This window comes from Rutidosis leptorrhynchoides, chromosome 1, assembly GCF_046630445.1.
Source record: "Rutidosis leptorrhynchoides isolate AG116_Rl617_1_P2 chromosome 1, CSIRO_AGI_Rlap_v1, whole genome shotgun sequence".
Taxonomy (NCBI): Eukaryota; Viridiplantae; Streptophyta; class Magnoliopsida; order Asterales; family Asteraceae; genus Rutidosis; species Rutidosis leptorrhynchoides.
Genome location: NC_092333.1, coordinates 40,650,561 through 40,677,920, shown reverse-complemented (window position 1 = coordinate 40,677,920; position 27,360 = coordinate 40,650,561). Strand labels below are relative to the sequence as shown.

Below are 27,360 nucleotides of genomic sequence, written 5' to 3'. Positions count from 1 at the left end.
AGGGAATTGACGAGGCTTATGCTACACCATGGGAGGAGTTTAAAAGTGCTATGATCGAGGAGTACTGCCCCAGAACCAAAATTCAGAAGATGGAAGCGGAGTTTTGGGAACTGAAAGTTGTAGGGACTGATCTTGATGGCTATAACTGCAGGTACTTGGAGTTAGTTTTGATGTGCCCCACGATGGTTACCCCTGAATTTAAACGAATGGAACGGTACTTGTGGGGACTTCCCAAGACCATTCAGGGAAATGTTACCTCTTCGAAACCAGCAGATGTCCCGGAAGCTATGCGCATGAGGCACACCCTGATGTACCAGATCACCCGTAACGAACCAGAGAAAGTGAAATCAGAATCAGGAGCTAGTAATGAGAAGCGTAAGTGGAAAGGCAACAAAGGAAAGGTCTTTGATCAGAACCCATCTAAGAGGCATGAGAGTTTCAAGGGAAACAACGACTGGAGGAACCCCAACCCGAACCCTAGCTCAAACCCTAACTACAAGGGTAGTCTCCCGAAGTGCAAGAGATGCTATAAGCATTATACTGGGTACTGCAATGTGGTATGTGAAAAGTGTAAGAGGACTGGGCACATTGGCAAAGATTGCAAGATCACCACCCCATCTGTGAAGACAAACCCTACTGGACCAAGAAAGTGTTTTGAGTGCGGTCAACAGGGCCACTTCAAGAATGAATGCCTAAACAAGAAGAAGGATGGTGGGCCGGCATGTGGAAGGGTTTTCAACATGAACGCCATGGATGCCCATAAGGATCATGACTTGGTCACATGTACATATTAGCTTATGTCTTGTTTGATACTGGTGCCGATAGGAGTTACGTAGATAGACACTTTTGCTCTAAGATAGATTGGTCGTTAGTATCTTTGAAGGAGAGTATGCTTGTTGAAGTAGCCAATGGAAAACTTGAGAAAGTTGACCAAATTAGCCGAGGAGGCATTATAAACTTAGCTGGAGCGGAATTTGAGATAGATTTGATACCCATTAAGTTGGGAAGCTTTGATGTAATAGTTGGCATGGACTGGTTGTCCAAAGTACAAGCAGAAGTCGTCTGTGGAGAAAAGATTATTCGAATACCACGCAAAGACGGTGTGCCATTAATTGTATACGGAGAGAGATGTAGCCCAAAGTTGAACCTTATTAGCTGCATGAAGGCACAAAAAATTATGAAAAAGGGGTGTTTTGCTGTTCTGGCGCACGTAAAGAAGTTGGAAATGGAGGAGAAAAGCGTAGATAAGGTACGAATTATGAACGAATTTCCCGACGTCTTTCCAGAAGAGCTGCCAGGATTACCCCCACCGAGATAAGTAGAGTTTCAGATTGACCTAGTACCAGGAGCCGCACCTGTAGCTCGCGCACCTTATCGACTCGCACCTTTCGGAATGCAAGAGTTGCAGAGTCAACTACAAGAACTACTAGACCGTGGATTCATCCAACCAAGCTCTTCGCCTTGGGGCTCACCTGTTTTGTTTGTAAAGAAGAAGGACGGATCTTTCCGCATGTGTATTGACTACCGCGAACTCAACAAATTGACGATGAAGAATCGGTATCCCCTTCCCAGAATTGACGATCTTTTCGATCAGCTGCAAGGATTAAGCGTTTACTCTAAGATCGATTTGCGATCGTGTTATCACCAGTTGAGGGTGAAGGAGAGCGATGTACTTAAGACTGCGTTCCGAACTCGTTATGGTCATTATGAGTTTCTCGTGATGCCATTCGGTTTAACTAACGCACCTGCTGTGTTTATGGATCTCATGAACCGTGTATGCAAGTCGTACCTAGACAAATTCGTTATCGTCTTCATAGATGATATCCTCAGCTACTTCAAAAGTGAAGTAGAACATGAGCAACATCTCCGACTCGTACTGGAACTCTTGAGACAATTTTATGCCAAATTCTCCAAGTGTGAGTTTTGGTTGAAGGAAGTTCAATTTCTTGGCCATGTCGTAAGTGATCAAGGTATCAAAGTCGACCCCGCAAAGATCGAAGCCATCAGAAAGTGGGAAACTCCCACTACTCTTACTCATATTCGCCAATTTTTAGGTCTCGCCGGTTACTATCGAAGGTTCATTAAAGGTTTCTCTCTGATTGCACGTCCATTGACCGCATTGACTCACAAAGGGAAGAAATTCGTTTGGGCAGTCGAACAAGAGTCGGCATTCCAAACCCTGAAGTAGAAGTTAACCACCGCACCTATCTTGTAACTTCCCGAAGGCAGTGACGAATTCGTTGTGTATTGCGATGCCTCGAAAAATGGTTTCAGGTGTGTATTGATGCAACAAACGAAGGTCATTGCTTACGCCTCTCGACAAACAAAGATTCACGAGAAAAATTACACAACGCACGATCTCGAACTTGGAGCCATTGTCTTTGCACTAAAACTATGGAGACACTATCTTTAAGGAACAAAGAGTATCATCTTCACCGACCACAAAAGCCTCCAACACATCTTTGATCAGAAGCAACTGAACATGAGACAGCGACGATGGATCGAGACGCTGCACGACTATGATTGTGAACTTCGTTACCATCCTAGCAAGGCAAATGTTGTAGCCGATGCTTTGAGCCGAAAGGAAAGAATGGTACATCTTCGTGTCCGAGCCTTGAACATCACCATTCATTCGAATCTCAATGGCCAAATCCGAGTAGCCCAAGATGAGGCTCTCAAAGAGAAGAATATTTCTCATGAACATTTGAACATTCTCGTCTCTCGATTCGAGATTAAGGAGACTAGACTCCGGTACTTTGTCGGAAGAATCTGGGTGCCTAGTTATGGGGATTTACGAAGCCTCATTCTAGACGAAGCCCACAAGTCAAGATATTCGATTCATCCAGGAGCCGGTAAGATGTACCACGATCTCAAGGAGCAGTATTGGTGGCCTAATCTCAAGAAGGATGTTGCTACTTATGTTGGAAAGTGTTTAACTTGCTCGAAAGTTAAGGCCGAACATCAAAGGCCATCTGGATTACTTCAGCAACCAGAAATCCCGCAATGGAAGTGGGAAAGGATAACAATGGACTTCATTATGAAACTACCAAAGACGGTGGGCGGATACGATAACAACTGGGTTATTATTGACCACCTTACCAAATCTACACACTTCTTAGCCATGAAAGAAACTGATACGATGGAAAAACTTGCTCAGCTATACATAAAGGAAATTGTATCTCGCCATGGTGTGCCCTTATCGATTATCTCAGATCGCGATACCCGTTTGGCTTCTAAATTTTGGCGTTCTTTGCAAGAAGCCTTGGGGACTCGTCTCGACATGAGCACTGCATATCACCTGCAAACCGACGGACAAAGCAAGCGAACGATTCAAACTTTGGAGGACATGTTGCGTGCTTGTGTTATTGATTTCGGAAAAGCTTGGGAAAAGCATTTGCCACTAGCCGAATTCTCTTACAACAACAGTTATCATTCGAGCATTAATGCCGCACCTTTCGAAGCGTTGTATGGCCGCAAATTCCGTTCTCCTATTTTTTGGGCCGAAGTGGGTGAGAAGCAAATCACCGGACCCGAACTCGTTCATGAAATAACCGAGAAGATTGTTCAAATTCAAGCGAGGCTCAAGACGGCCCGTGATCGCCAGAAGAGCTATGCCGACCTTAAATGAAAGGACTACGAATTCAAAGTGGGTGATCGCGTAATGTTGAAAGTCGCACCTTGGAAAGGTGTAATCTGTTTCGGAAAGCGTGGAAAGTTAAACCCTCGATACATCGGCCCTTTTGAAATTTTGGAGCGTGTTGGACCCGTTGCTTACCGTTTGGATCTTCCGACTCAATTGAGCTACGTTCATCCTACCTTTCACGTATCGAATTTGAAGAAGTGTCTTGCTGAACCAGAACTTGTCATACCACTAGAAGAACTTACGATTGATGACAAACTCCACTTCGTGGAAGAACCCATTGAAATTATGGACCGTGAGGTCAAGACCTTGAAACGTAACAAGATTTCGATCGTCCGAGTTCGATGGAATGCAAAACGAGGACATGAGTTTACTTGGGAGCGAGAGGATCAGATGATGCAGAAGTATCCTCACCTTTTCCATACTCCACCATCTACCTCAGCTTAAATTTCGGGACGAAATTTTCTTTAACAGGCGGGTAATGTAACGACCCGACTTTTTCGACTTTTAATTATATTTATTTCTTTCACGAAATTGCGTATTTGTGCGTACTGTGTTAGATTATATTCTGGGATCATTAATTATGTTAATTACTTGCGTTAATGCCTTGCAACGTGTTTTTAAGTACTTAGTTACTTAACGTGATCCTTGATTTCATTTACGACCGTTAGTGTCACTTATTGATTAAAACGAGCACACGTTAAACTTTTGCCATAATTTGGATATTATGGCTACGTAAATGTAATTGTTACTTATTAATGACAATTACTTGGTTTTATGGTTCCTTGATTATGCTTAAGTGTTTACTAAGGCTTACTAGTTACCTTAATGGACTTAACACCTTAATGGACTTCCATGGCCCAACCTACTCAACTTAAGTGGGCTAGTAATGGGTTAATTAGCCCATGAAATCATAATTAAGTCCATGAAATTAATAAGATAAGTATTATGCATGCTTATGTACCAAGGCTTGCATTATATCTCAAACCACCCAACATGTCACCATCACCATGTACTACCACCATGAACCACATGAGGCCAAATGGTAACCCCACCCTTGCCTCCCATGACCGTCGGCCACCACCCACCACCCCACCATTTTGTATTTTTTTCTTATTCTTTCTTTGATAAATACCCACACTTCATTCATTTCTCTCATTTTCATTTTCATTCAAACACACACTCTTCTCTCTACTTTCTCACTCTAAAATTTCTCTCAAATACTTGAAGAACTTATAAGTTCTTAACTTCTTTCTCTTTCTTTTCTTACTTTAATTCATAGATCATCATCATCATGAACAAAGATTCAAGTTTTGTAACTTGAATCTTCATAACTTTTGTTGATTTAAACTTTGTTTTGAAAAGTTTTCAAGAACATGAAGGATTCAAGCTTCTTAGCTTTGAATCTTCATAATCTTATTAGATCTAAGTTTATTTACTTAAGATCTCTTTATTTATGTTTAAATATCAAAACCCATGTTTATGATCTTCATGTAACTTGTAGATCCAACACTTTACTTTATAGATCTTCAAGAAAGTTTGAAATACAAGCTTACTAGCTTGATGTTTCTACAAAAAGTTAAGATAAGATCAAAGTTTGTTAACTTATGATCTTCTTTTGTTTGTTGCAGTTTAGATTTGTGACTTGTGTTTTCAAGAAACAAAAGATGCAAGCTTGCTAGCTTGAGATCTCATAAGTGTTGTTAGGAATCCAAGCTCTCTAGCTTAGGGTTTCATTTTTGTGTTTGATCTAAGTTGTGTAACTTATGATCTTCTACTTGGTTTAAACAAAAGTTCATTTGATTATGTTCATCTTACTTTACAAGATCTAAGTTTCATAACTTATGGTTGTGTAAAAGTTGAAAGTCTAAGTGTTATGACTTAGGGTTTCACCAAGAACATGAGATCTAGACTTTGTAGTCTAAGGTCTTTAATATTTAGCTAAGATCTAAGTTCTATAGCTTAAGGTCTTGCTTATTTAGTTTGATTCAAAGTTTATAGCTTAATAGAACTTGTGATTGTGTTGAAACTAGGAAATTGACGTAACTTTGGTTCATCATCTTGCTCAAACTCTTACATGAGTTGTATTTTGTTTCCTAGTCTTAACTTTGTGTGTTGATGGTTAAAACTTGGTTAAAGTGATGCTAAAACATCAAGAGTTGTACACTTGAGGCTTATATGCATCAAGGATGAGAACCGTGATAAGCATCAAACACCGAGAAACCCACCGGAGCACTTGCTTTCTGTTTTTCAGGGTCTGATCAGGCTCCTGAGCTTCTATAAAAGTTGATTCCCAGATAGTTCGGTTCGAGTAGATGACCTTTCGTTTAGGCTCGCCTAAATCCGATGTACGGTTTAGGATTTATAGCCTTCCGAAAGTCACTACGCCCTTGTAACGTTGTGCTGAAATTTCTGACCTACTCGCACTTAAACCTTCTCCACGGTCAAACGAAGATGAGTTAGGTTCTGAAAATTTGTCAGCGGTTAGAGAACTCACATACGGAGCCATGGCCACTAGCCTCACGTCATTTCAGTTTGTATAGAGGTCGCAGCAGCTGAACGAAGTCAGCTTTTGTTTCGGTCTCTATTCTTGATTGAAAACTTACTTTACTTTTTACGTATGATGTTGATGATGATGATACTTAAGACTTAACTTACGTACTTTTAAACCCTTTTGGGACGATTTACTGACTTAGTAACTTTTGACCTAGGTTGAGGACCTTTCGGACCGACTTACTTGCTTACTTATCTCGTATCGACTTTTACCGCACTCTCACTGTGAGTTATAGTATCCCATTTTACTTCAACTATTTTTGGGACTGAGAATACATGCACTTTTTATGTTTTACTTACTAGGCACGAGTACTTAAACTTTATATATGTGTGGGTTATATAATGGCATAAACTTTCCCCTTAGCTCGGTAACGTTTAGTCATTGGTTTTTGAACCGGTGAACGCGAATCTTAGATATGGATCCATAGGGTTCGACATCCCCACTCGGGCTAGTCGCGATAGCATTTAACGGGTGTTTAATACTTCGTAGACTTACGCACTCGCCAAGTGTACTTTTAGGGGCTGATATTACGTTAAGTTAGTTACCAAGTGCCCACGGTTAAGCATATACTTTTCATACTGTTTGAAATACGAAATCTCGCGACCTACCTTACATTACTATTACAATTAAACTATAGCTCACCAACATTCGTGTTGACTTTTAAAGCATGTTATTTCTCAGGTGCTTAGACGTTTGATGCTTCCGCTGTATTAGTCTCGCTGTTAGACTTGCTGTGTAGACTCCCGCTGCTTTTGTTTAGAGATGTCTCTACATGAAACTTTTACTTTGCATTCACGAACTATGTTACTTTTGAACAATGAAATTGTAATGACCTTTGAGTCTCGTACTTATGTTATTGATTTCTATTCGTAGAAGCACACTATCGTTTGTAAAACATTTGACGTCGGTAAAGACATTACCCCTTTTTATGAATGCAAACTTATTTTTAAAACAGCATATAGTGTTTGACCTTGTAATGATCCTGTTGTTGATGATCCGTACACGTTAATTTTGTACGGGGCATCACACAAACTCCCATTGTATGGATTCTTTGAACTTTCTTGTTTCAAAGTAACTTTCGAGTTCACCATTCTCGGTATAGAGCAAGTAATTTGTTGATGGAGAATACCTATGATTAGGTTTGCGCACTCTAGTCGAGCGTCTGAGTATAGGGACAACCGGTATGGTTGAACCGGTTTCATTAGTAGTCTCCTCATCACTAGAACTCGCACTATGTTCGAAATTATCACCGCTATCCGAACCATCCCCATCATTGTCAATATCCGAACTATCACCATTAATCAGCAATTCATTGTTTCCCAAACTCCCACTAGAACCCGCAAGATTATCAAGAGAAACATCGTCAAGAATAACACGATTCGGTTTTTGACTCTCCGTTACCGGTTTGCCATAGACCGAATCTTCATCAAAGGTAACATCACGCGATCGAATAACCTTTCTAGCTTCATTATCCCAACAACGATAGCTCATCTCATCCGAACCATAACCAATGAACGTACACTTCTTTGACTTAGCTTCAAGTTTATCTTTATCAATATCTTTGGTTTTCACATAAACATTACACCCAAAGATTATAAGATGATCATAACTAACCTTTTTACCTAGCCATTCTTCTTCGAGAATTCGGAAACCCAATGGTGTTGAGGGTCCCCTATTAATCAAATAAGCCGCCGTATTAACCGCATCCGCCCATAACATCTTAGGCAAACCGGCATGTAGTCTCATACTTCTAGCCCTTTCATTCAACGTAGGATCCATACGTTCGGCGACCCATTGTGTTGCGGTGTCTCCGGTACAATTTTCAACATTCTAATACCGAGCTTTGCACAATGGTCTTTAAACTCAAGACTACCATATTCTCCTCCATTGTCCAACCTTAAGCACTTGACCTTTAAATTTGTCTCATTCTCAACCATAGCTTTCCACTTAACAAAAGTACCAAAAACTTCGGATTTAACTTTAAGAAAATAAACCCATACCTTTCGAGTGGAGTCGTCAATGAAGGTGACATAATAACGTGAACCTTCATGTGATTCTACATTCGTTGGCCCAAAAACATCCGTATGAACTAGCTCCAATTTCTTTAACTTTGGTGTATTCCCCGATTTAACAAAAGTCGCATTCTTTTGCTTCCCATAAGTGCATGGTTTGCAAAACCCTAGCTCTATCTTTTTCAAATCCGAAATCCTCCCACTCGAACTAAGAACCTCATACCCTTCTCACCCATAAGCCCGAGTCTTCGGTGCTATAGAGTAGAACTAGCCTCAACTTCAACCGTAGCAATCACCGTGTCTTCTTCATGCACCTCAACCATATAAAGAGTTCTTCTTTTATGTCCACGAGCCACGACACTACTACCCTTAATGACCTCCCATTGGCGATTTTTGAAAGTAACCACATTACCTTCTTCATCTAATTGACCAACCGAGATTAGCTTCCTTTTTAACTTAGGAATAAACTTCACGTTTTTCAATGTCCAATTAGAACCAAGAGTAGTCTTCAATACAACATCTCATATACCTATAATCTCGAGACTTTAGTGGGTGTGGGGTGAAACGAAGCTCCCGAATCCAAGACCCAAGACTCCACCAAACTTTCAATACTACATAATAGTGCATCCTTCGTATTTTCCGCGGTCAAGTTAACATCTTTAACCGGAGAATTTTTACAATTCCTTTGATAATGCCCCTTTTGATTGCAACCCCAACAAATAGCTTCACTCCGGTCTTTTGATGGATACCTCTTCTTGAACTTCCCTTTACTCTTCTTCACACCGCGATCAATTTTCCTACCACGGTTGTCGGTACTTAACAAAGAACCAGGTAACAATTCCCCCGAACTTCTCCTACGAGTGTCTTCATCGAGAATTAAATCCCTAATTCCTTCATACGCAAGCTTAGTAGTACTGGTAGAGCTACTAACCGCGGTAACCGTACCCGACCAACTTTCCGGTAATGATGAAAGAAAAATTAGTGCTTTTAGTTCATCATCAAATTTGATTTCAACCGACTCTAATCTTGAAACAAGATTGTTGAATTCGTTGATATGATCCGTTGCACTCATACCTTCCTTCATCTTCGTGTTGAACAATTGTCGCATGAGAAAAACCTTATTCGCCGCCGTAGGTTTTTCATACATGTTGGAGAGTGCCTTCAAACAATTAAACGTTGTATTTTCGTTCATAATATTACCAACAACGTTCTTGGCGAGTGCAAGACGAACCGCACCCAAAGCTTGACGATTCAAGAGCATCCAATCGGCATCGTTCATACCTTCGGGTTTGGTCTCCAACAAAGGTTGATGAAGTTTCTTTTGATACAAGTAGTCTTCTATTTGCATCTTCCAAAAGGCGAAGTCTTTGCCATCAAATCGCTCAATCTTCAATTTACCGTCTTCAGCCATCGATCCCAACTCGAACCTTGAGCTCTAGATACCAATTGTAAGGATTATAGGACCCAAACAATGGGATTAATCACTGAGATTAATCACCCACTTCGACAAACGAAAGACAATAATACGAAAATTAAAGAACGCGAGATTTTAATGTGGTTATATGTATTCGAATGTCGATTACTTTAATCCACGGACCAACCAAGGAGATTATATTGATACAATTCGTGCATATACATGAGGGTTACAATAGGATGCTTATATATGCAAAAAACAACAAGGAAACACCTTGGAGAACAAGAAAAACGTCAATATGGAAACTCCTCGTCAGACGTGCCGCGCCGCGCCTATATGGGACCGCGTCGCGCCTCTAAGGCAAAACCTCGGACATACGTTTTCTTCAATCTGATGCTCTGTTCTTGTGTTAGGCCGCGTCGCGCCTTCAAAGGCCACGGCGCGCCTCTTCCCTTGAACCGATTCCTTCGACTTTTGTTTTGACATCCTTCACATCCAACAAAATATACCTTTACTATACACTTAGTAACTGAAAAATACATACATTGGCTGTATTGGTTAAAATATATTTCTAGCAAATTTAAAAAGAAATATATATATATATATATATATATATATATATATATATATATATATATATATATATATATATATATATATATATATATATATATATATATATATATATAAGCAATTGTTATAGCGAGTCGAGATATTTTATAAAAGAATATGTGTATTTTTTTTTTTTGAACGGCAAGATTGCATCAGTCCGGACCGAAGCCTAGTCATCATTTGCACACACACACACACGTTCGGGCAGGAAACCCGAACCACGATCACAGGGATCCGAACCCTTAAACCATCCCGAGGGGCAGGCGGGCCGGACCTTAGTCCCGGATCGGGTCGGTAAAACCTTCCCTTTGGGCTGACCTCAATGGAGCCTATTTCAATCCATGTTTAATTTGGTCATTCAGAAGCCATGTTCGAACCCTGGACCTCTTACCCGGCGAGGGTGTTAAACACCACCGCGATACCACTCAGGCAAATGCCTCGGTGGTAAAGAATATGTGTATTAATTAGGTACGTTGTCGACTTGTGCCACGTCACCGAGAGTAACAAGTCACTGTACTAATTACGAAATGGGATGAGTGAAAAAATCATCAATATTATTATTTATTATTATTTATTATTATTCTATTTAACTAACTTGATTTTTATGCTATTTTAATTTAATTTTCTACCATTCTTTTAATGTGTTATTTACTGATGGAATACGATTAGATTTATACGAGTAATTTCTGCAGTGAAAGGTTCTGTTTTGTCCAAACTATGGGTCATGAGGCCCATATCTATACAGAATCAGAAAAATATTATAGTGGGCCCCACAATTAACTGAAAAGTCTATCTTATTTCTAAAACCTCCATTTCCAGTTCAAACCTCAATTTCGGACCACCATTTTTAAAACAAAATATAAAAGAAACACTTGTAAGAACTCGTGAATCGTGATGAGGTATGCGTGAAAAAGACGAAGAGGAGGGCAAAGGCCCGATGGTGAGCCAGGGCAGTCTCGCTGCCATCACACCCTCGAGAACCAATGGCGAATTCGGAATCTAAACTCAATGGGTCATGAAATTTTATTTCACAACCAATTATATTTGACGAGTACTTAAGCGGTTGTTTACCTCCAAAAAACTATAAATCCGAAAAATATATGGGGTTCTGTGGTAAAATTTAGTGGTGTCATGTCCAGTTTAAAAAATACTTCATAAAAAAGGTTTCCAGACTAGTGGGGTCAGAGACCCCACTCCTCATTATCTACACTCGCCACTGTCGAGAACGGATGGTAGCACGGGCTATGGTGACCAAACATTGGGAGAGGCAACCATTGGGAGTAGGGATGACACCCGCGGAAACGGGCACGGATACTTAATATCCGCGACCCGGCCGTCAAGATTTTTCTTTACCCGCGGGTAACCGTTTACCAGCCAACGGGTAAAATTTTGTGCTCGTACCCTCGACTCGCGGGTACCGGTGACCCGCGGGTTTAGAAAATGTGCACTTTAACTAATATTTAATCACAGATACCAGCTACCCGCGGGTAAACTCGCGAATAATTATGAAAATACATTAAAAAAATAAATTATATATTATATAATTAAGTATATGTATGTGGGTAAACGGGTATACCCGCGGGTAGCTCAAACGGGCATCACGGATTGACGGGTCGGGTTTTACCTGCAACAGGTATGAGATAGCCGCGACCCGCCCCGTACCCGTGGGTACATTATTTTATAAATACCCGCTCGTTACGGGCAGGGGTACTCGCGGGTCACGTGTTTTTTCCGCCCATTGCCATCTTGGGAGTGGTATAAGTAACCAAAAGAATGCAAATTAAGTACTCATATTTGTCAAGAAAATAGTATGGGTTCCATATATCTTAAAAAACACTATGTGTTTTTGTGAAAGTTTTAACTAGATTTTAGTTTTTCTTAATTAAAAGAAAGAAAGGAAATAGAGTCATTTTTTATTTCTTAGAAGCTGATTTTTGCTTATACGTATTTTTAAAATGTTATAATTGAATTAATTTCTTAGCAAAAAATGATATAAGTACATATATTCTTTAACGGTTAAAATGATATGGATAAGTATTCACGATGAATTTAAGTCAAGTCTATTAAAATTACTCCTGTTCCATCAAACTTCATCATTTTGTTGATGGAACTAAGTACAACAATGTTAGTAATAGTTTTAACAGTAAAAGTTGTTTGGGTTTTTGACCCATTAAGAGACCACCAACCCATTTTGTCACATCTGGGTTGTATTGTCATTTTTGACCGAGCTCGACTCCGTCATTGTATTTCGTATTGCATCTTCATTGTTTTGATGAAGATCTTTTCTTTAATACAATTCAATTTTTCGCCGTTAAAAAAAAAAAATTTTTGTCCCATCTGGAAGTAACAATACATCACTGTAAATTGATTTTTTGTGCATTTAACCCGGAACAAACTTTTTATTGTGAGAATTCAGTTTATTACACGTCTTCAACAATATGACCAGGACACCATATGTCACAATTAACTACATGAAGTTGACGGGCGCCATAGATTTAATAGTTAGATTACATGGGCCTCGTTTTTAAGCTTGTCGATTAATTCATCAACTGAAGAAAGTACGACCCCTGCCTTTCTTTTTGGGGGCTCTGTCACTTGAATAACCTCCATATCAGATCTTAGTTCTACATTCAACTCCTGTGGGGTCATTTTCTTGATTGGTTTTGATTTCGCCTTCATTATATTGGGTAGTGTTGCATACCTTGGCTGGTTTAGCCTTAGATCCGTGCTGCATTTGTGTAACAAACCCATATTACAAAACAGCTATATATACTCGGGAAATGTTCAGATACATTTTTAATTCCTCTATTTTTCAGGCTTAAAATAGGTAGTCCTTTAAGTTAATTTTTCTATGAAAGCATTACATCGCCAGTCCCTATGGGTGGACAATTAGAGCACAAGGTGTCCGTGTTCATTTTTCGGTGTCCATTTCACAGTGGAAAATGGACCTTGAAATTGATTAAACTGGGGTGTCGTTCGGTGTCCATTTCAAAGTCGAATATGACATGAACCAATAAGAAAATAGAATAATTTAAAAAGAAAAAAAATAAAAATTTAAAAAAAAAACACCGTCGGGACGGGGACGGGGACGATGGGAATGGACGGTGGAATGGAAGCCGGAGCGGTATCCATTTTGGTGCGGCGTCAGTGCTCGACGGTGAAATCGACGTCAGGTACCCGGTGCTCTTATTACACTATTAGTCCCCGCCTCCCCAGGTCAGGTATTGTGCGGATACAGTCCCTTGACCTGGGTTTTGTTTCACCGTTAACCAATGACCCTAATGAGTGTTGATTTTCCGGTTAACTCAGGTCACGTGTGTTAACTCAGGGATGAGGTGACGAAATGAAGTACCCTCTTATGCAACTCACGTGTCTTGAGATAAACAAAATTAACCCTTGTTAGGGTCGGGGACGGGTGGTGAAATGAAAACATGATTCAAGAGAATTTATCCGCATCATACTCGACCCAAGGAACGGGAGTGTTTATATAGATGGACAACCATAGGGACTGGCAAGGCAATTACTTATGAAGTGTAGAAAAGGTAATCGTCAATGTTAATAAGCTAAAAAGTAAATCGATAATTACGTGATAACGGCAGGCAGATCTAAACACAAAGTTTCAAGGCCACCATCAACCTCTCTGTCAACTGTTGCTACTTTCTTCTCTTTGTCCAGAACAACCTTCACAACATGTGAAAAAGAAGTTAAGTATGTAAATGTGTATGAAGACTAGCCATAGGACTAGAGTTCGACTCCCGTGGGGTGTAGCATTACATACAAGGTTGCCCCTTAACCCCTGAATTCCACCTAAGGGTGCCTTCCGCACATCGCGTTGCGGGGGCAGTGGGGGAGGGGGGTTTTACCGCCCATGCTCACGGATTGGGCCGGGTTTCCTTCTGGATAGCAGTTGGGGGCGGGTTATGCAACTGCGGAGATGAACACGCGGGTGGTTTAGTCTCCCTGGGTGATCCCACACCCGAACTGCTGTTAAAAAAAACACTAGCCATAGAACTAATAAGGAATCATGTAACTACATAAAGATAGGTTTATATTTCTAGCATTTCCACTATTTTTATAAACATAAATTCTTTTTTATTCAACTTCTTAGCCCAGATACCCATCTCATACACGTTATTTGTATAGATTTTGATTAAGTAATTGGCATCTATTTCAGCAGAAAACATTATGTAAAAGTATCAAGGTTGGAAGTTTGGTGTTCGGTAGAAGTACGCAGTTTTTGGAGATGTTGGTGTGGCAAGAAGAAAACTTTAAAATCTTAATCGGGTTGGCAGTTCGACCAGTTTACAAAAAATAGCAAAAAAAAAAAAGACTAAGATATAAACTTTGGAACTGATAAAACTTTCATTGAAAACTTTATATCCACGTGTATCAGAACAACAAAAAAAGGCACTAACCTTGGAAGCAAAGGTCCCTTGAGGCCAGTTTAGAAGCCCTGCAACCATTTGCCCTGTTTGATTGCAATCATCATCAATTGCCTACAAATTTAGCATTTTGAATATATCAGAGAACATTCTAAAATGAGAAATTATCGAACTCTGATTATTCAAAACTGCTTCTTTCAAATAATCAAATAAGAAATTTATTAACCAAAACAGCAAACACCCTCTAAACTTCTTATATGTCATATCAAACGCAATAAACATAAAAAGTGCTTAATTCACCCTCATATAATCAGATAAGTAGTTAGATAAGCACATCCGAATTCGAAGCACCATAAAAACTGCATATACGTCGAATCAAAATACAATAAGCAGACTAACCATATAACCAATTGGGGGTGTTTGGGATTGCTTATATGAAAATAATTATCACTTAGAAACAAGTAGATATCAGCCTAATTAATTTTTTAGTGTTTACATTGCTTCTAAAATAAGTAAATAATTTTTTTTTTTCAAAGGGTGTTTGATACTACTAGTTATTTACCTAAACAACAAGCAGATAAAGACTTTAATTAATCAAACTCAATGCTCACAAAATTAAAACTACAACAACATCACATCAGTATAAAAACATAAAAGTCCACAAATTTATACAAAAATCAATAAACAAAAGTTGCAACAACTTAACCTGTTTGCCAAGAATAAGAAGACCAGGGTTCTCAAGATGAACTAAGGCTTTAAGAATCTTTGCAACTGAAAGTGGGTTAAGTGTAGGTGGAGTATCAACATGAATAGCCCGGTCCGCACCCATAGCTAAACCGGTTCGAAGTGTGTCAACACATTGAACCGGACCCATACTAACAGCAATCACTTCTGAACCAAATCCAGATTCTTTTAATTTAAGTGCTTCTTCAAGTGCTATTTCACAAAACGGGTTCATTGACATCTTCACGTTTGTAGTCTCTACTCCACTCTATACAAACATTGCGTAGATTTATATTTATATTTTTAGTTTTTATAACATTAAATTACATATATTTATTAAGTGCTACTGTAATTATGATTGAAACATTTTGGGGAGGATTTGGGTACCTTGTCGGATTTAACACGGATTTTGACAGCGTAGTCAACTACTCGCTTGATTGCAACCATGATCTTCATTCTTATTTTTATGAACTTCAGTAATGTAAATCCTGCGATCCTTCAAATCAAATTATAGAGATTGTGAAATTATTTGGATTTACGATCCTAAAGAGGGCAGGTATCTTCCGTGTCCGCTTAGTCAACTTAAGAGTGCACAATATATATCCAAAACAAAAATAATTTTAGAATTTTTTTGAGTACACGTTTTAAGCTGTTAACTTGCATTAAATCATTATAAATAGTAATTATCAGTCATTTTTAAAATAACATTTATCAAGATGTGCAATAATTTAGAACTAGAAAAAATTCGACCGCGCGTTGCTGCGGTTGTGTTCAACGCGCGGTCATATTTGTATATACGTTGTTTGGTACCTAATATATCTAGTAGGTTGGGTTGTTTGTTGGACGTGTACGTATATGTATGAAATATAGCTCGAAATATTTAGTGTTTTTTTGACGATGTCCGTTTCTCGTATAGTTAGTCGCGTTGTGTTTGTAAAATAATATCGAGTTGAACGGTGGTCTCGGAAAAATTTAGCTCGCACCGAGCGAGAATATATGGCCCGTTATTTAGTGTTTTTTTAACGATATCCGTTTCGCGCATAGTTAGTCCCGTTGTGTACGTCTGATTTTTTCGAGTTAAACGGTGGTCTCGAAAAAATTTAACTCGGACCGAGCGAGAAGATAGGGCCCGTTAAAAATACGGGTGGAATCATTTTCTTTTGTTTTTTTTTAAAATTATATATTTACGCTTTTTACCCCTAAAAAAGTAGAAAGTTGGGGGGTCGTTTTGTATATGAAGCCGAATTTGAGGGGCCGGGTGTAGTGTGAACGCAAACTCAAAGCGACATTCGGATGAAACTGAAACTACGATTTTGGTCATGCATATTAGTATATAGGGGTAATACGTTAACGACATTCGGGACCGTCATTATTAAAATTCTTTTTTGTTTTTTTGAAAAGCAAAAAGTTTCTTGTATTATAACGAATATTTACATGTAAACAATATACCACGAAAACATGAGGCATACAAACTGCTGCAATGACTATATACAGACTAAAATTGCTAATTAAACTAAAGAGATCAGAAATATAGCCGCGTAGTTGAATCATCATCATCGATTGAAGTCATGCGCTTAGGTTTTGATAAGAGCATAATATGTGTGTCAAAAATTCAGCCTATTCCAGAACGTTGGTTAGCTGAAGAAAGATAGTATCCGGGATTGATCAACCATTGATGCCATTGAAGAGATGATCTTTTGAGTCTTTTGGAGATCCAGTTGAAACTTTGGATTTGGATATCCGAGATAATCATGTTGGCCGACCAAACTTTATTACTGAAGACCTTGTTGTTTCTATGTCTCCAAATTAAATATCCACAAGTCCATTTCGTTGGTTGCCAAATTGTGTTACCCATTGAATTGTCTGATGCACCTTGATTTCCCACGAATGCTTCTTCTAGACTTGTGATATTTAAACTTTGTAAGTTCCACCATTTTAATAAGAGTGTCCAAATATTTTCAACAATCGGACAATCTATCAAAATATGAACCACTGATTCGGCATTTTTGTTACAAAGCGGACAAAGCACCGTATCGAGATCGGATGTTTATCTAATTTGATTCTAGTCGGAATTCTCCCCATAAGTGCCCTACAGATGAAAATATCAACCTTCTGGGGGAGTGCTTTATTACGTATGGTTTCAGAGTTTGCTGCAGAGTCCGCAAGTATTTTTTTTTCATCAATCAGCAGCGACAGAGCTTTGGTCGTGAATTTCCCAGTATTATCCAAGCTCCATTTCCATGTATCATATATGTCTGACAAGAAAACAAAAGCAATAAGCTGATTAAGATTATCAAGATCATCTATGGCTCGACCTCGAGGAGGTCTGAACCATTGCCAATTTCCGATGGAATGAGACCCTGAATGAAGTATTCTGCCTGCGATTGATGCGTGCTTGTTGATTTCTAGCTGGTATAATCTGCTGAAAGTTGTGCGAAGACATTGATTGCATTGACCATATATCACTCCAAAATGAAGTATGACCTCCACTGCCTATGTCCCTAGTGAACGAAGATGTGAACAGAATGCATGCATCATCTACTTGAACACCTGATTTAAGTATATTACTCCAGGTAGACATGCCATTCGAGTACCTGCGTGAAATTGCATCTCCAAGACCACCATCCGTACCATATACACTTTTAATTATTTTAGCCCAAAAAGAATTAGGTTTTGTTTTAAAGCGCCACCACCATTTCCCGATTAAAAAAAGGTTTTTAGCTGAAAGAAAGCCAATATTTAAACCACCCATTTTGTATGGTAATAATGCCCGATCCCATTTAACCCAACATACTTTTTTACTAGAACCAGTTCCTCCCCAGAAAAATTTCCTACGTAAAGATTCAAGTATATTAATGATACGAGATGGTGAGCGAAAAAGAGAGAAAAAGTAAAGAGGTAAACTACTAAGGATATATTTCACCATGGTTAGACGACCTCCAAACGATATTGATTTTGCTTTTCAATCCGATAGCCTCTTTTTGAACTTGTCTATTATAGGTTGCCAAGATGAAGGTTTGTTCATTTTGACACCGATGGGCAAGCCTAAGTAGGTAAAAGGCAAAGTGCCCGATGAGCATCCGAGTTTTCTAGCCACGGCTTCAACTTCACTTGAATTGACCCCGACTCCAAATATATTGCTTTTCTTGCAATTTACTTTTAGTCCCGATAGATCTTCGAAGCATTTCAAGATCTTAGCAATATTTGATGCATTCCTAATGCTCTACCCCCCGAAAAATATTGTATCATCAGCGTATTGAAGATGTGAGACCATGATATTATCGTGATCTACCCCAATTCCTTTGATATACCCATTGCAAGAGCTCTTTTTGTTAAAATATTTAATCCCTCGGCGGCGATTATGAAAAGGAAACGTGAGATTGATCACCCTGTCGGACACCTCTTCCAGGAGTGAATTCTTTAGTGGGTGATGTGTGCAGCGGTGTATACGACATATTATTATTTTTATTACGAAACACGACGAAATATAATACAAGTTACACAAGTTTTAATTATTTATTTACAGATGGGATATACCTAAACCTTGCTACAACACAATAGGCAGTGTACCTAATCGTAGAGTAGTATAGTTTTTAGTAAGTCCGGTTCGTTCCACAGGGAGACGTCTTATTTTACACTATATTTTTATATAACTATATTTGTACAAAATATAAATATATATATATTACAATTATTATTATTATAAAAAGGGGGGTTTTACCGTTTAATGACCGGTTTGTCAATTTTAAAACTTAAGTCACAATTAATACCTAATGCAAAATATTAAAAATAAATATAACTTAATTTAAAGCGTAAAGTAAATGACGATAATTAAAGTGCGATAAATAAAATGACGGTAAATAAAATTGCGATAATTAAAAGTACGATAATTAAAAGTGCGATGAGATATAAAATAAAGGAATTATGCTTATTTAAACTTCTGTAATCATGATGTTCGACGTGTTGATTTTAATTTATTACCATGGGTTAATTGTCCTTTGTCCTGAATTATTCGATATATCCATCTGGTTTTGTCCATAATAGTCCATCGGTCATAATTATAAAGTGCGAGAGTCTTCGTCAAATTAACCTTATACCCGAAGTCAAATATTCCAACTAATTGGGGATTCGAACTGTAACAAGGTCTTAATACTTTGTTTAATGAATACACCAGGTTATCGACTGCGTGTAATCCAAGGTTTCAATACTTTGTTAACAATTACACCAATTACCCTTGAATGTAATCCACCCCTGTTTCAACGAGTCCATTGACTATTAATCCATTCCCGTGTCCGGTCAAATGAACAATTATTGGTATTTATAGATATCCCGCCCACCGTACCCGATTAAGCGTGTGTGGTTATTTATAGATACATCAAATTATAATCTTTATATTAAATTAACAAGATATCATGTAGTTAATTAAATATAAAGCCCATTAATAGCCCATAGTCCAATTTCCACAAGTGTCGTTCTTTTGTTCAAACCTCAATTATGGTCCAAAGCCCAATAATACCGTCTTAATATTTAGCCCAATATCAATGTTACTTCGGCTCAAATAAGCATAATAATAACTTAAGTACGATACATAATTGAAAAAGGAGAATTTAACTTACAATGATTATTAATCGCGTAGCGTTACACGGACAGAGTTCCGACTTTAAAACCCATAAAATAACTTTTACATTACCCAAACTAACTAATATAAAACTAAACTAATATATATTATAAATATATATTATAAATATATATTATAAATATATAATATATATTATAGAAATAGAGAGATTGAATTGATATGGGGTGCCATGGATTCGGCAGACTTCGTGCCTTTTATAGGAGATTTCTGACTTTGGCTGCTCCGCGAGTGCGGTACTTTTGTGCCTTACAGCTCTGCGAGTGCGGAGCTTCGGATTCCAGCTCACCACTTTTTGGCCATTTGCTTGTCGGCATAATTAATAAATATATATAATTTATATAATTATTTATATATTATATTATATTCTTGTGCATAGTTGACTTGTACTTTTAGCTCCGTTGACTCGCGCGTTGATGCTCAGTTCATGTCTCGGTTCTGGATTTTCGAACGTCCTTTCGTACGCTTAGATATCTTGTACTTTGCGTTTCGCGACTTGTACTCTTTGTAATTTTTAGACGTTTCTCATCAATAAATTGAACCACTTGAATTGTAACTTGTACGTTTTAGCTTTTTGGTCATTTGCGTCTTCTAATCGTCGTTTTCTTCTTTTGTCTTCGCACTTATTTAATATAAACGATTATTACATGAAAATAGAACAATTGAAACTGAAAACTTTACATATTTGAAGGATATTGTGCCTAAATATATGTTCATTTGGAGCACTATCAGTGGGAAAGCCATTTATTAGAATCGAAATCGAGGCCGATGAAAGACAAGCGTTGATCCAGCGGATCCATTTAGATTCGAATCCCAAACATTGCATTGTGTGAGAGAGGAAGTTCCAATTGATGCAATCGAACGCTTTTTCAAAATCTATTTTAAAAACGAGACTCTTCTTTTTCTTTCTTTTGAGTTCATCGATCACTTCATTAGCCACAAGAACGCTATCTAGTATACTCCGGCCTTTTAAGTATGTTGTTTGTTCCATATCAATGACTTTATGAATGACTTTGGATAAACGAGTAGATAAGATCTTGGTCAGTATTTTATAGTATGAACCAATCAGACATATCGGTCGGTATTCATTAAACCCGAAAGGATTCGGCTTCTTTGGAATTAGAGTGATAAAAGAAGCATTACAAACGCGAGATATTTCCATTTTATTCCTGAACCAATCAAAAGCCCTAACGAGATCATCCTTTACTAACCATCAAAATTTCTTGAAAAATTTCATGTTAAACCCATCGGGTCCCGGTGCTTTAGAACTTTCACAACTCTGGATGGCATCACACACTTCTTTTTCTTCGAACTTTGCTTCCTACAATTCATTGTCTGATGTGGATATATAATCTAGATGTGTTTCGAAATTAAATGTGCAAGTGTATGATGTTTCACCTGATTTAAAATGTTGTTGAAGTATTTCCAGGCTTACTCTTTGATTTCGGTGGGGACCTCTGTCCATCTACCATTGATTAAAATCCCTCTAATGTTGTTTTTGTTTGCCCTTCATTTAATAAAGTTGTGAAAGAATTTTGAATTTTCGTCCCCTTCCAACGACCAATTAACTTTTGCTTTTTATTTCAGCATCCTCGATTTGATCTTTTCTTTTTCCAGCCATTTATTCTTTTCATCCATCCATTGGCTCTTTCTATAACAACCCTCATATTTCCATGCCTGAATTGACTAATTTGACTATAGGGTTGTTATCCATACGTAATATATAATTAAATTTGACATTGATCAAATATTTATTTTTAGTCGACACTTTTTGTTAACTAAAGTTTACACTAATTATATAAAATAACTTTAGTTAATATTAATGCGTATTATATTTAAAATTATATGTAACATAATTATTAATTAAATGATAAGTTATTTTAATCATTATATATATTTTTAGCTTATAAAAAAATAAAAATAAAAAGAAATAAGATTTTTTTTATAAATTAAATAATGAGCCCATGAATTTTGACTAAATATTTTCAAAAATAAAAACTTATTAAAAACATTTTTAACAAGTTTTTATTATTTTGTCAAAATTGGCACCTTTATTTTGTTATTTTTTTTCTTTTCACCAACCATTTTTTACCTATAAATACATGGCTCCTCATTCATTTTTTCTTGCCAAACACAAAAACCTAAGTTATTCTCTCAAAACCTTGAAGAAAATTTGAGGTACTTTCTATTTTTATTAATTTTTTTTCAATATTGTCATTTATATTTATATTTATTGTATATTCTTTGTAAAATTTGAAATTAATTATGTTTATATGTTATAATTAGTATTATAAGTGTTATGATGCATAAAAATAATTTTGATAATTTATGGAATATTATTTATAATTAAATACTAATTATATAGTGTTTAAACGTAAAAACAATGTAAAATTCGTAATAAATACTTTTAACCAAAAATAAAATATATATAATTTTTTCTGAGTTTTTAAAACTTATATAGATCTGAAACAATTATAAAAATAATTACTTGGGTCGAATTGGTATTTATTATATAATTAAACTCTATTATTATGTAATTCGAAGGTAAATTAAGAATAAATATAAAATAATAAAAAATATTTTTTTATATATTTTTCTACAGGTTATTAGACTGATAGAAACTTATAAAAATTATAAAAATAATTATTTGGGTTTATTTAGTAATTATGTAGAATTAAAATTGTTTTGTGAATACATTAAGGGTAAAAACAAAAATAAATACAAAAATATAATAAAAATATTTTCTTAAATTTTTCTACTAATCTATATGATTAACTAAGACTATAAAAATTATGTATATAATTTTTAGATATTTAATTTATTATTTAGACATTTTTGAATAATGTTCGATTAATAAAACACTATTATTTTTGAAGTAATTTAGGTATTTATTTAAAGGTAATTATATTTAATATATATAAGACATACTAAGGTATAATAACTAAATATTAAATAAAACTTAGGTTATATTATCACATATATAATTATTAAGTACATTAATAATTCGTTGTGTGTATACACCTAAAGTGAAGGTTAATCAAAGATAATGTATAATTCATGTGAACTTCATCGCTACTCACGGTCGTAAGTGAATGATGTCTAGGTTGCCATTTATGGGTAAGCTTGTAGATCTCTAATGCCATGACTTAGATTCTGGTCAAGAATCCTGGGCCCCCGGTTACATCTGTCATTCCTGACTTATTTGATAGCAACGAAGTTTGAGTAGAGTTGTACAACATCTTGCTAAAGATTAACCCGAACTTTCTAAAATTGGAAAATTACTATAAGTGGAAACTTTTCATAAATAGTAACCTTCCGAAAATGGAAATTCTTTAGTGAACCATTACTATCAATATAGTACTATATACTATTGTCTGTTAGGCAATGTCTGATCATACGTTCTATCTCTAGGTTGAGATCTCGGTCACGTCCTTCCGTTCAATTCTTTCGTGTGCTACTAAGGTGAACTTCATAGCCCCACTTTTTACTGTTTCATAACTGTTTTACAACTTTTGGGGTGAGACACATGCTTGATTTATAACTGTTTTACGCTTAGACACAAGTACTAAATTGTTAACTATGCTGTCATGCTTTGATTCATGCTAAATCCCTACCGTAATATCGTTAATTGCTACGTTTAAATGCAAACTTAATTATTGTGAGTAGGCCTATTGAGAGTAACGTCTCTAACCATTCGACCGTTGGTCTTTGGTTACATAATAATGATTCCACGATACTGACAGTACAAGGTGTCATAGGGTAAACTTGTTTAGTAGCGATATTACAAAATGCAGCAACAATTTTAGATTGATATTTCTATATCAATCAACTTTAAACTAAATCTTGTGGTCTAAAACTTTGGATATTATTTATAAACCTGTGAATTTCACTCAACCTTTTTGGTTGACACTTTAAGTATGTTTTGTCTCAGGTGATGATTGAGCTAGCTGTTTGCTACTAGATGATTGATGTATGCTTTGCTGCTTGCATGGAGTCCATCATTCATATTTATCATTTTGTTTAAGACATTTTTCATTTACTGTACTCTTATTGAAATGTCCCGTTCTTATTGATTAAAAACGTTCCATATTAATTGATTTCGTTGCGAGGTTTTGACCTCTATATGAGACGTTTTTCAAAGACTGCATTCATTTTAAAACAAACCATAACCTTTATTTCATCAATAAAGGTTTAAAAAAACTTTACGTAGATTATCAAATAATGATAATCTAAAATATCCTGTTTACACACGACCATTACATAATGGTTTACAATACAAATATGTTACAACAAAATAAGTTTCTTGAATGCAGTTTTTACACAATATCATACAAGCATGGACTCCAAATCTCGTCCTTATTTAAGTATGCGACAGCGGAAGCTCTTAATAATCACCTGAGAATAAACATGCTTAAAACGTCAACAAAAAATATTGGTGAGTTATAGGTTTAACCTATATATATCAAATCATAATAATAGACCACAAGATTTCATATTTCAATACACATCCCATACATAGAGATAAAAATCATTCATATGGTGAACACCTGGTAACCGACATTAACAAGATGCATAAATAAGAATATCCCCATCATTCCGGGACACCCTTCGGATATGATATAAATTTCGAAGTACTAAAGCATCCGGTACTTTGGATGGGGTTTGTTAGGCCCAATAGATCTATCTTTAGGATTCGCGTCAATTAGGGTGTCTGTTCCCTAATTCTTAGATTACCAGACTTAATAAAAAGGGGCATATTCGATTTCGATAATTCAACCATAGAATGTAGTTTCACGTACTTGTGTCTATTTTGTAAATCATTTATAAAACCTGCATGTATTCTCATCCCAAAAATATTAGATTTTAAAAGTGGGACTATAACTCACTTTCACAGATTTTTACTTCGTTGGGAAGTAAGACTTGGCCACTGGTTGATTCACGAACCTATAACAATATATACATATATATCAAAGTATGTTCAAAATATATTTACAACACTTTTAATATATTTTGATGTTTTAAGTTTATTAAGTCAGCTGTCCTCGTTAGTAACCTACAACTAGTTGTCCACAGTTAGATGTACAGAAATAAATCGATAAATATTATCTTGAATCAATCCACGACCCAGTGTATACGTATCTCAGTATTGATCACAACTCAAACTATATATATTTTGGAATCAACCTCAACCCTGTATAGCTAACTCCAACATTCACATATAGAGTGTCTATGGTTGTTCCTAAATATATATAGATGTGTCGACATGATAGGTCGGAACATTGTATACGTGTCTATGGTATCTCAAGATTACATAATATACAATACAAGTTGATTAAGTTATGGTTGGAATAGATTTGTTACCAATTTTCACGTAGCTAAAATGAGAAAAATTATCCAATCTTGTTTTACCCATAACTTCTTCATTTTAAATCCGTTTTGAGTGAATCAAATTGCTATGGTTTCATATTGAACTCTATTTTATGAATCTAAACAGAAAAAGTATAAGTTTATAGTTCGAAAAATAAGTTACAAGTCGTTTTTGTAAAGGTAGTCATTTAAGTCGAAAGAACGACGTCTAGATGACCATTTTAGAAAACATACTTCCACTTTGAGTTTAACCATAATTTTTGGATATAGTTTCATGTTCATAATAAAAATCATTTTCTCAGAATAACAACTTTTAAATCAAAGTTTATCATAGTTTTTAATTAACTAACCCAAAACAGCCCGCGGTGTTACTACGACGGCGTAAATCCGGTTTTACGGTGTTTTTCGTGTTTCCAGGTTTTAAATCATTAAGTTAGCATATCATATAGATATAGAACATGTGTTTAGTTAATTTTAAAAGTCAAGTTAGAAGGATTAACTTTTGTTTGCGAACAAGTTTAGAATTAACTAAACTATGTTCTAGTGATTACGAGTTTAAACCTTCGAATAAGATAATTTTATATATATGAATCGAATGATGTTATGAACACCATTACTACCTCAAGTTTAGTAGGTAAACCTACTGTAAGTGACAAGAAATGATCTAGCTTCAAAGGATCTTGGATGGCTTGAAAGTTCTTGAAGTAGGATCATGACACAAAAACAAGTTCAAGTAAGATTTTTACTCGAATTAAGATAGTTTATAGTTATAGAAATTGAATCAAAGTTTGAATATGAATATTACCTTGAATAAGAAAGATAACCTACTGTATATAACAAAGGTTTCTTGATCTTATATGTTTACTTGGAATGGATTAGAAAGCTTGGAAGTAAATTAGTAAACTTGAAGGGATTTTTGAAGTGTTCTTGAAGTGTTCTTCCTATGATGATTATAGCTTGATTCTTGAAGTGATTTTTGATGAATATGATGATTAACTACTGGAAAAATATGTTCATAATAGTGTGTGTGTTGAGAGAGAATTAGAAAGAGAATTGGAAGTGAAATGGAGTGAATGATGAGTGGTAATTGGTGAGTGGTGAGTGGGGTTAAAAGGAGTTCTAGTTAGTTGACTAGCTCATGGTAGAAGTTAAAATTGATTAGTCATACATGACATAATCAAGAGTGGAATCCCATGCTAGTTCCTATTGGTATATACCTATAGTAAGTACGTTTTGAAGCTGTGTATAATACGGGTAAGAATACGACTATAATTCTTGATGAAAGAAAAGAATGGGAAAGTAACTGTAACTATTTTCGTTAAGTATGAGTGTTTTGATATATGTCTTGAAGTCTTCCAAAAGTATTTTAATACATCTAAATACACTACATGTATATACATTTTAACTGAGTCGTTAAGTCATCGTTAGTCGTTACACGTAAGTGTTGTTTTGAAACCTTTAAGTTAACGATCTCAATTAATGTTGTTAACCCATTGTTTATTATATCTAATGAGATGTTAAATTATTATATTATCATGATATTATGATATTATGATATATTAATATATCTTAATATGATATATATACATTTAAATGTCGTTACAACGATAATCGTTACATATATGTCTCGTTTCGAAATCCTTAAGTTAGTAGTCTTATTTATATGTATATAACTCATTGTTAATATACTTATGGAGATACTTACTTATCATAATCTCATGTTAACCATATGTATATCCATATATATATCGTCATGTCGTTTTTACAAGTTTTAACGTTCGTGAATCGCCGGTCAACTTGGGTGGTCAATTGTCTATATGAAACATATTTCAATTAATCAAGTCTTAACAAGTTTGATTGCTTAACATGTTGGAAACATTTAATCATGTAAATATCAATCTCAATTAATATATATAAACATGGAAAAGTTCGGGTCACTACAGTACCTACCCGTTAAATAAATTTCGTCCCGAAATTTTAAGCTGTTGAAGGTGTTGACGAATCTTCTGGAAATAGATGT

General features: G+C 36.1%; 2 protein-coding genes across 2 annotated transcripts; both read right to left on the bottom strand.

Annotated features, from left to right (window-relative positions):
• Window positions 1-12,584: 12,584 nt before the first annotated feature.
• On the bottom strand, window positions 12,585-15,944 carry LOC139859138 (electron transfer flavoprotein subunit beta, mitochondrial). The gene is made up of 5 exons (XM_071847944.1): window positions 15,725-15,944; window positions 15,321-15,605; window positions 14,648-14,728; window positions 13,819-13,913; window positions 12,585-12,960 (listed from the first exon to the last, which is right to left on the bottom strand). Exons 1-5 carry the CDS (start codon window positions 15,791-15,793, stop codon window positions 12,735-12,737), a joined length of 756 nt encoding a protein of 251 aa, XP_071704045.1. The 5' UTR covers window positions 15,794-15,944; the 3' UTR covers window positions 12,585-12,734.
• Window positions 15,945-17,314: 1,370 nt separating this feature from the next.
• LOC139862183 (uncharacterized) lies at window positions 17,315-18,263 on the bottom strand. Its single transcript, XM_071850776.1, has 2 exons — window positions 17,932-18,263; window positions 17,315-17,759 (listed from the first exon to the last, which is right to left on the bottom strand). Exons 1-2 carry the CDS (start codon window positions 18,261-18,263, stop codon window positions 17,315-17,317), a joined length of 777 nt encoding a protein of 258 aa, XP_071706877.1.
• Window positions 18,264-27,360: the final 9,097 nt, after the last annotated feature.